This window comes from Callorhinus ursinus, unplaced genomic scaffold (assembly GCF_003265705.2).
Source record: "Callorhinus ursinus isolate GAN/ISIS: 27379988/994484 unplaced genomic scaffold, GSC_fseal_2.0 scaffold114, whole genome shotgun sequence".
NCBI lineage: Eukaryota > Metazoa > Chordata > Mammalia > Carnivora > Otariidae > Callorhinus > Callorhinus ursinus.
In genome coordinates, this window is record NW_027397176.1 from 764,605 (window position 1) to 775,606 (window position 11,002).

An 11,002-nucleotide genomic window follows, 5' to 3' on the forward strand; every position below is an offset into this window, starting at 1 on the left:
CCAGCTGATCTATCCTAAGAGGATGGCAAAAGGAAGTTCACTAAACAAAAAGTAAACAATAAAAAAAGGAATCTTGAAATATCAGGAGGTAAGAAAATATGGTCAGAGCAGAAATACATGTAAATATAATAAACTTTTCTTCACATGTTGACTTTTCTAACAAGTCTGACAGCTGAAGCAAAATTTCTTTTTTTTTTCTTGAAGCAAAATTTCTAACAGCATCTAATGCAGTCCTTGTATATAAAAGAAATGTGAACGCTTGACTTTGAAAAATATTTATGAATAACATAATAACTAGAACCACCACTAAAAAAGAAATACAAAGAGATACACTCAAGAAACATTATAGATAAATCAAAATGCAATTTTTGGGGCAACTGGGTGGCTGAGTTGGTTAAATAAGCATCCAACTCTTGGTTTGGGCTCACATCATGATGTCGGGGTCATGAGATCGAGCCTCACCTCGGCTCTGCTCTCTGCAGAGTCTGCTTTGGATTCTTTCTCTCCCTCTGCCCCTCCCCCCACTCACACACTCGCTCTTCCTCTCTCTAAAATAAATGAATCTTTTTAAAAAAAATGCAATTTCAAAACTTGTTCAAATAACTCACAAAAAGCTTAAGTAAAAGAACACAGAGAAATTAAAACAGAACTAAAGGAAAACAAAAAACAAAATGGCATACTTAAACCTAACATATCAAAAATTACATTAAATGTAAATGGTCTAAATATACTAGCTACAAGACGGAGGTTTGTCAGATGTACAGGGAGAGATGACCCAATTATATGCTGCCTATGAGAAACTCACTTCAAATGTAATGGTATATGCAGCTTGAAAGAAAAAAGATGGGAAGAGGCACCATGCAAACAATAAAAAGTAAGCAGAAGTGGCTATATCAGTGTCAGACAGAGCAGACATCAGACAGAAGAAAATTACCAGAAACAGAAAGGGACATGAAATTATAATACAGTTAATCCAGCAAGAAAATATAAAAAACAGAGTTGCACATATAAATTAGACAACTTATATGAAAAGGACCAATTCCTCAAAAAGTACAAATTACTACAACCCATTCAATATGAAATAGAGAATAAATAGTCCTATAACTATTAAGAAAATAGAATTTATAATTAAATATATCCCAAAAAGAAATCTTCAGGCCCAGACTGTTTCATTGGAAATTTCTACCAAATATTTAAAAAAAGAATTAATACCAATTCTATGTGATCTCTTCTAGAAAAAAGAAGAGCAGGGAACACTTCCCAAAACTCATTCTGTAAGGCCAGTATTACCCGATACCAAAATAAGAGTACAAAAAAAAAACTACAGACCAACATCCTTCATGAATATAGATGCAAAAATTTTTAATAATATTAACAAACAGAATTCAGCAATAAATGAAAAGAATTATACACCTCAACTAAATGAAGTTTATTCCAGGGATGCAAGGCTGGTTCAATATTTGAAAATCAATCAGTATGATCCATATTAGCAGGTTAAAAAAAAAAATCACATGACCATATCAATTGATGCAGAAAAAGTATTTGACAAAATCTAACACCTATTCATGATTTAAAAAAAAAAAGTCAGAAAACTAGAAATGGAGGGAACTTCCTCAATTTACTGTAGAACATCCTCAAAAACCTACAGCTAATATCATACATAATGTAGAAAAACTGAATGCATTCCCCCTAAAATCAGGAATAAGGCAAGGATGCCTGCTCTCACCACTGCTACTCAACATAATATTAGAAATTCCAACCTGGGCAAGGAAACAGGTGCCACACAGACTGGAAAGGAAGAAGTAAAACTCTCCCTATTTGTAAATGACATGGTTGTCTATGTAGTATATCCCAGAGAAGTACAAAAAAATACTTCTAGAACCAGTAAGTGAGCTTAGTAAGTTCATAAGCTACAAGATCAACAAACAAAAATCAATAAACTTGGGGAAATTGAAATTTAAAATACCATAGACAAAGATTCAAAAAAACAAAGAAATACTTAATAGTAAATCTAATAAAACATGAACAAGATTTTTATGTTGAAACTACAAAATGCTGGTGAAAAGATCAAAAAGCATCTAAATAGAGACAGTCCATTCGTTGATTAGAAAACTCAACATAATAAAGATGTCAATTCTCCCCCAATAAACCTGATACAAAAGTTTAAAACAATTTCTATCAGAATCTATCAAGACTTTGTTGTAGATTTAAACACTTCATATGGAAAGGAAATGGAATAAGAACAGTTAAGGGAATTCTGAAAAGGAAGAATAAAGTGGGGGATCAGTCAATCCAATCTCAAGACTTTTTATACAGCTACAGTAATCAAGTCTGTGTGGTGTCAGAGGAAGAAAAACACATAGATCAATGGGACTGAACAGAGAACCGAGAAACAGACACACAAATACAGCCAACTGATTTTTAAAAGAGATGCAAAAGCAATTCCAGAAAGGACTAAAAGTCTTTTCAACAAATTATAGTAGAACAATCAGACATCCATATTCAAAAAAATGAAACTTAACTTAACCCTAACACCTTACAAAAAATTAACTCACAATGGAAAACACTTAAGTGTAAACCCTGGGACTATAAAACTTTCAGAAAATAGCACAGGAGAAAACCTTAGGAAACCTGGTCTGGTGAAGTGTGAAACATGACAATAAAAGCACAAACCATAAAAACTGAGAAACTGGACTGCATGAAAATTAAAACTGAAAGGCATTGTTAAGAGAATAAAAATACATGCTACAGAACACATATCTGACAAAGCGTTCCTATTTCAAACATATATATAACAACTTCAAAACTCAATGTTAAAAAAAATAATTAGAAAACAAGCAAAAGACATAAGGACATTTTACTGAACAGGATATATGATGTCAAATAAGCACATAAAAAAATAGCAATATCATACCTATTAGGGAAACACAAATTAAGATCAGAATGAAATATCACTACACACCTGTTTAACAGCTAAAATAAAAAAACAGTGATGCCACTTAATGCTGGGGAGGATGCAGAGAAACTGGATTACTCATCAGTGAAATGGTAGAGTCATTCTGGAAAGTAGTTTGCTAGCTTTTCAAAAAACTAACCTTGATTTTACCATACAAAAGACCCAGTAATTCCATTCTGGAGCATTTTTTCCCAGAGAAATAAAACCTTATGTTTCTACAAAAACCTGTACATGATGAGTGTTCACAGTGGGTTTACTGGTAATAGTCAGAACTCTGAAACAACCCCAACAGATAAATGCTCCAAAATACTTAATGAGGTACACATGCAACAATCTGGATGGCTCTAAAGGGCACTGTGCTAAGTGAAAAATACCAAACTCAAAAAGATCACATGCTGTATGACCCAATTTATATAACATTGTGGAAATGACAAAATTATATAGACAGAGAACAAATCAGTGGTTGACAGGAGTTAGGAAAGGGGAAGGAAGATGTGACTACGTAAGGGTGTAGAAGGAAGATTTTGTGAACAGTTTTATATCTTGACTGAGGGGCTGATTACACAAATCTACACATATGATAAAATGACACAAAACCAAACATAAACACTGTGCCAATTTCAAATTCCGGGTGTTGATTTTATCTAACATGTAACAACTGGGGAGCTGGGTGAAGAGTACATCAGATCTCTATGTATTATTTTTGCAACTTCCTATAAATCTTTAATTATTTCAAAATTAAAAGTTAAAAAAACAAAACAAAACAGAAGTACCTCCCACAACAGAGACTTCTATATGTAGCACTGAACACTTGGCACTTCTAACTAGGATACCCCCAAGGTATTTGGTATGTGATTTTTTCAAGGTTTTGTTTTTTCAAAATAAAAGAAGCATTTTTTCTGATTATAAAGAGAATTCAATTTGAATTCTCATTTATTAAGTATAAACCATAAATCATCAATATCATATTACCAAAACAACTGTCATTAACATGAATCATTTTCAGGTCTATCTTTAAAACAAAATGTGAACATGAAGATTATAAATTTTATGAAAGAAAATAATAATCTGTTTTAAAAAAAAGTTTAAGGAAGAAAAGGGTTGAGTACGTTTCTAATTTCTCTGATAGTGGCTCGAGGTTCTTTTTTATTTTTTAAAAAGGACGGTAGCACAGAGACCCCAATTTCCCTTCACTTGGATTCCAAAATGCCAAGATTCGCTCCCTACCTCGGGGGTTGGTGCGGCATAGGCTGTATAAGGAGGTGGGGAAGAAGCCACAGCTGTCTCATCATACAGGACTTCTGAGCCAACGTAAGCCTATGAGAGGAGAGAGAATGAAAGAGAGTTGTCACAAAGCAACTACAGGCTCTTAGGATTCTATGCATATATATCCTTTTTATTCAGCAAATTCTTAAAAATTAGAAAGCAAATAAAACAGCTCTGTAAGAAGCAGTGAACAAGAGTACCTCCCCACCACTCCCTTTCAATCCTGGACTCTGGTACCCTTTGAAATTGGGAGGAGGGGGTCCTCTTCAGCCATCTGCAAGAGGTAAGAACAGAGCCCTCACCACCCAAGGAGACCAGAGTCTCCCATCACCTAGGCCTTTTCAAAGGTGATGTGCCACCCTCAACAACCCTTTTGTTAAATAAAAATCCTACAGTCTGAAATGTAGCAGTCAGAGATTGTTCTACACACAGCCTGCTTCTTGCATTAAAAAAAAAAAATCCTTCATTAAATTACTTCCCAGTGGAAAAGAAAAATCAATGCACTCTTAAAAAAAAAATTCCATACAAAGAATCATTTTAGGATCCAAAAATGCTTGTTTCACAAGGCTGAGATGCTATATATACAAAGGACTCTGTGGTCCTTTTTGAGCCATCCCTGTAAATCACAGAACTCAAAGCGTTGAGAAACTTTCTGAGATACAGACATTTCTGGAAGGTAACACTGAAACCAGTGCTGCCTATATTCAGAGGACTCCTTCTGCCTTAAAAGGTTTGGCAAAATCCAGCTTGCTCTAATATCAGTGAAAGGAGCCTCCCCTAGCTATGACTACTCAGCCATGGCTGGATGGCCAAGAGACCCATCCCCATTTCCCTTTACTAATCCCCTACTCTTCCATTTCTTACAGCAAGACTAGGTGAAAACGTTACTGGTGATTGCCCTTAGCAACTTACTGTGTTTGTCCTGGAATCCTGGAGTGTAAATTTCCAGGCCCTGAAAAGAAGAAAAAGAGATGTTTTATTTAAGGTAATCCAACATCTATTTCAATGATTCTCAAACCTGTGTTGGCATCAAAATTTCTGAAAAAGCTTGTTTCAAGAACAGGTCTTCAGCCCTCACCCCAAGACCTATTCAATCAAAGCATTTGAAACATGCACATGAAATAAATATGCAAAAAATATATATCTATGGTACATACACTATATAATATTTAAAGCATAATCTATGACTATACAGTTTTTGCTTTACTCTTTAGGAAGTATAAAATGCACCATGCTTACTATACTGCAATTTGCTTCATCAATTCATGTCACACACACAGATCTGCATTTGTTTTTAATGGCTACATAATGTTCCATGATGTGAGGTTTAGACTGTCAGCGATTTTTTTGTAATTGAAAATAATGCTGGTATTTTTTTCCCAGCTTGAGAAACTGACATATAACATGTAAGTTTAAGGTATATAATGTGGTGATCTGATATATATGTATCACAGTAAGATTAATACCTTCATTCCCTCACATAACTGCTTTTTTTATTTTTTCTGGTGATAACATTTAAAATCACTCCCTTAATTTGTTCAAGTATATAATAAAGTATCTGTTAATTATAATCACCATACTATATAATTAGATGCCCAACTTATTCATCACATAGTTAAAGTTTGTACCCTTCAACAAACATCTCCTGATTTCCCCCAACCACCAGCCCTGGAAAACCACCATTCATTCTACTATTTCTAGGAATCTGGCTTTTTTAGATTCTACCAGTAAGTGAGACCATATAGTATTTGTCTTTCTCTGTTTGACTTATTTCACTTAGCACAATGCCCTCAAGGTCCATCCATGATGTTGCAAAAGGGAGGATTTCCTTCTTTTTTTCATGACTGAATAATATTCTGTGTGTGTGTCCCATTTTCTTTATCCATTCATCCATCAACAACTGCTTAGGTTGTTTCATGTTTTGGATACTGTGAATAATGCTGCATTGAACATGTGGGTGTAAGTATCTCTTCAAGATAATGATTTCATTTCCTTCAAGACATATATCCAGAGAGGGACTGCCAGATCACATGCTGGTTCTACTTTTAGTTCTTTGAGGAACACCATAATATATCCATAGTGGCTTGTACCAATTGACATTCCTGCCAACAATGCACAGGGTTCCCTTATCCCTACATCCTCACCAACACTTATCTTCTGTCTTTTTGGTAACAGCCATTCTAGGAGGTGTGAGGTAATCTCATTATATTTTTGATTTGCATCCCTGGTGATTAGTGCTGTTGAGCATCTTTTCCTTTTGGCCATTTGTATATCTTTGGAAAAATATTCAAGTCCTTTGCCCATTATAAAATAAACCTGTGGGGTTTTTTTGCTATGAAGCTGTATAAGCTCCTTATATATTTTGGATACTAAGCCATTATCATGTAGATGGTTTACAAATATTTTCTCCCAGGGGCACCTGGGTTGCTCAGTCGGTTCAGGTCATGATCTCAGGGTCCTGGGGTTGAGCCCTGTGTCGGGCTCCCTGCTCAGTCAGTGGGGAGTCTGCTTCTCCCGCTCCCTCTGCTCCCCCCAACTCATGCTCTCTCTCTCAGATAAATAAAATCTTTTTTTTTAAAGATTTTATTTATTTATTTGACAGAGAGAGAGAGATAGCTAGAGCAGGAGCACAAGCAGGGCGAGTGGGAGAGGGAGAAGCAGGCTTCCCGCGGAGCAGGGAGCCCGATGCGGGGCTCGATCCCAGGACCCTGGGATCATGACCTGAGCCAAAGGCAGACGCTTAATGACTGAGACACCCAGGTGCCCCTCAGATAAATAAAATCTTAAAAATATTTTTTTTCTCCCATTCCATGCCTTTTCATTTTTCTGATTGTTTCTTTTGCTCTGCAGAAGCTTTACAATTTGATGTGGTGCCATGTGTTTACTTTTGCCTTTGCTGCCTATGCTTTTGGTGTTATATCCAAAAAAATCACTGCCAAGACCAATGTTAAAGAGCTTTTTCCCAAAACTACCATTTTCTTACACCATAAACAAAAATAAACTCAAAATGGATTAAGGACCTAAATCTGAGACCTAAAACCAAAAAATCCTAGAAGAGAGCACAGACAGTAATTTCTCTGACATAAGCCATAGCAACTTCTTTCTTGATATCTCCTGAGACAAGGGAAACAAAAGTAAAAATAAACTACTGGGACTACATCAAAGTAAAAAGCTTCCCCGCAACAAAGGAAACAACCAACAAAACTAAAAGACAACCTACAGAATGGGAGAAGGTATTTGCAAATGGCATATCTGATAAAGGTTAATCTCCACCGAAGGGGTACGTGCACCCCGATGTTTATAGCAGCAATGTCCACAATAGCCAAACTGTAGAAAGAGCCAAGATGCCCATCGACAGATGAATGGATAAAGAAGATGTGGTATATATACACAATGGAATATTATGCAGCCATCAAAAGGAATGAGATCTTGCCATTTGCAACGACGTGGATGGAACTGGAGGGTGTTATGCTGAGTGAAATAAGTCAATCAGAGAAAGACATGTATCACATGACCTCACTGATATGAGGAATTCTTAATCTCAGGAAACAAACTGAGTGTTACTGGAGTGGTTGGGGGTGGGAGGGATGGGATGGCTGGGTGATAGACATTGGGGAGGGTATGTGCTACGGTGAGCGCTGTGAATTGTGCAAGACTGTTGAATCACAGATCTGTACTTCTGAAACAAATAACGCAACATATTTTAAGTAAAAAGGAAAAGAAGAAGATAACAGGAGAGGAAGAAAAGGGGAGTATGTCAGAGGGGGAGACGAACCATGAGAGATGATGGACTCTGAAAAACAAACTGAGGGTTCTAGAGGGTAGGGGGGTGGGGGGATGGGTTAGCCTGGTGATGGGTATTGAGGAGGGCACGTTTTGCATGGTGCACTGGGTGTTATGAACAAACAATGAATCATGGAACACTGCATCAAAAACTAAGGATGTAATATATGGTGATTAACATAACAATAAAAAAATTAAAAAAAAAAAAAAAAAGAAAGAGCCAAGATGTCCATCGACAGATGAATGGATAAAGAAGATGTGGTACGTGCACCCCGATGTTTATAGCAGCAATGTCCACAATAGCCAAACTGTAGAAAGAGCCAAGATGTCCATCGACAGATGAATGGATAAAGAAGATGTGTATATATATATACACACACATACACAATGGAATATTATGCAGCCATCAAAAGGCATGAGAGCTTGCCATTTGCGACAATGTGGATGGAACTGGAGGGTGTTAAGCTGAACGAAATAAGTAAATCAGAGAAAGACATGTATTATATGACCTCACTGATATGAGGAGTTCTTAATCTCAGGAAACAAACTGAGGGTTGCTGGAGTGGGGGCGGTGGGAGGGATGGGGTGGCTGGGTGATAGATATTGGGGAGGGTATGTGCTATGGTCAGCGCTGTGAATTGTGCAAGACTGCTGAATCACAGATCTGTACCTCTGAAACAAATAATGCAATATATGTTAAGAAAAAAAAAAGAAGATAGCAGGAGGGGAAGAATAAACGGGGGAAATCAGAGGGGGAGACGAACCATGAGAGATGATGGACTCTGAAGAACAAACTGAGGGTTCTAGAGGGGAGGGGGGTGGGGGGATGGGTTAGCCTGGTGATGGGTATTAAAGAGGGCACATTCTACGTGGAGCACTGGGTGTTATGCACAAACAATGAATCATGGAACACTACATCAAAAACTAATGATGTAATGTATGGTGATTAACATAACAATAAAATTTAAAGAAAAAAATAAATAAATAATTAAAAATGAAGTGCAAAAAAAAAAAAGGTTAGTATCCAAAATATATAAAGAACTTCTAAAACTCAACACCCAAAAACCAAATCCAATTAAAATAGGGCAGAAGACACGAATAGACATTTCTCCAAGGAGACAGCCAGATGGCCAACAGACACATGAACTCAACATCACTCATCATCAAGGAAATGCAAATCAAAACCACAGTGAGATATCACCTCACACCTGTCAGAATGGCTAAAATCAACAACAAAAGAAACAAGTGTTAGCAAAGATGTAGAGAAAAAGGAACCCTCTTGCACTTGTAGGTGGGAATGTGAACTGGTGCAGCCACTTTGGAAAACAGTATGGAGGCTCCTCAAAAAATTAAAAATGGAATTACCCTATGACCCAGCAATCACACTCCTGAATACTTACCCAAAGAATATGAAAACACTAATTTGGAGAGCTATACACATCCCTATGTTTACTGCAGCATTATTCACAGTGGCCACACAGCAGCCCAAGAGTCCATCAATAGATGAATGGATAAAGAAGTGGTGTGTGTGTGTACATATGTGTATATGTATACATATGTGTGTATGTATATGTATACAGACATATGTATGTATACACACACACACACACACACACACACACACACACACACACACACACAATGGAATACCATCAGCCATAAAGAAGAACAGAATCTTTCCATTTGCAACAACATGAATGGAGCTAGAGAGTATTATGCTAAGCGAAATAAGCCAGAGAAAGACAAATAACCCTATGATTTCACTCATTTGTGGAATCTGAGAAACAAAAGAAATGAACAAAGGAAAAAAGAGACAGACAGACAAACACAAACCAAATAGGAGAGTCTCAACTATGGAGAACAAATGGATGGTTGCTAGAGGGGAGGTGAGTGGGAGGGACAGGTGACATTGGTGAAGAGGATTAACAGTACAACTTGTCACAATACACACTGTATAATGAACAGACTTGTTGGATCACTGTATTGTACACCTGAAATTGATGTAGCACTGTATGTTAATGTACAAGAATTAAAAAAAAAAAAAAAAAGACAAAGACCTTTTTCCCTATGCCTTCTAGTAGTTTAACAGTTTAAGGTCTTACATTTAAGTTTTTAATCCACTTTGAATTAACCTGTGTGAGTAGTCTAAGATAGCATTCTCATTTCATTCTTTTGCATATCATCCAGTTTTCCCAGCACCATTTATTGAAGAGACTATCCTTTCCCATTGAGTATCCTTTGCTCCCTCATCAAATATTATTAACCTGACTGGCTCAGTCAGAAGAGCACACGACTCTTGATCTCAGGGTCATGAGTTTGAGCCACAAAGAGATTACTTAAATAAATAAAAAATAAACTTTATGGGGCACCTGGGTGGCTCAGTCAGTTAAGTGTCTGCCTTCAGCTCAGGTCATGATCCTGGGGTCCTGGGATTGAGCCCCACATCCGGCTCCCTGCTCAGTGGAGAGCCTGCTTCTCCCTCTCCCTCTGCCTGCCACTCTGCCTACTTGTGCTCTCTCTCTGTCAAATAAATTAAATCTTTAAAAAAAATAGAATAAAAAATAAACTTTAAAAATATGTATTATTGACTACATACATGTGGCTTTATTTCTGGACTCCTAATCTGTTCCATTTGTCTATGTGTCTATGTGTATCCCAATACCACAGTTTTGATTACTATAGTTTTGCAATAAAGTTTGAAATCCGGAATTGTGATGTCTCCAGACTTGTTCTTTGGCTATTCAAGGTCTTTTGTGGTTCCCCTTGAGTTTTAGGATTGCTCTTTTTATTTGAAAAATGCCACTGAAACTGATAGGAACTACAATGAATTTACAGATGGTTTTGGGTAGTATGAACATTCTAATGATATTAATTCTTCCAATCCATGAACACAGGGTATCTTTCCATTTGTCTGTGTCATCTTCAATTTCTTTCATCAGTGTCTTTTTTTTTTTAAGATTTTATTTATTCATGAGAGATGGGGGGGGGAGAGAGAGA

At 36.7% G+C, this 11,002-nt stretch overlaps 1 protein-coding gene across 4 annotated transcripts in view; it reads right to left on the reverse strand.

Moving 5' to 3' along the window:
• PLEKHB2 (pleckstrin homology domain containing B2) overlaps nt 1-11,002 on the reverse strand; it is a 71,145-nt gene that overhangs the window by 17,739 nt on the left and 42,404 nt on the right. For all 4 annotated transcript variants that reach the window (XM_025858009.2, XM_025858002.2, XM_025857993.2 and 1 more), the window contains 2 exons: nt 5,135-5,174; nt 4,184-4,273 (listed from right to left, as the gene is read on the reverse strand). In XM_025858009.2, coding sequence (XP_025713794.1) covers nt 4,184-4,273; nt 5,135-5,174 — 130 coding nt within the window. The remainder of the gene's footprint in view (nt 1-4,183; nt 4,274-5,134; nt 5,175-11,002) is intronic.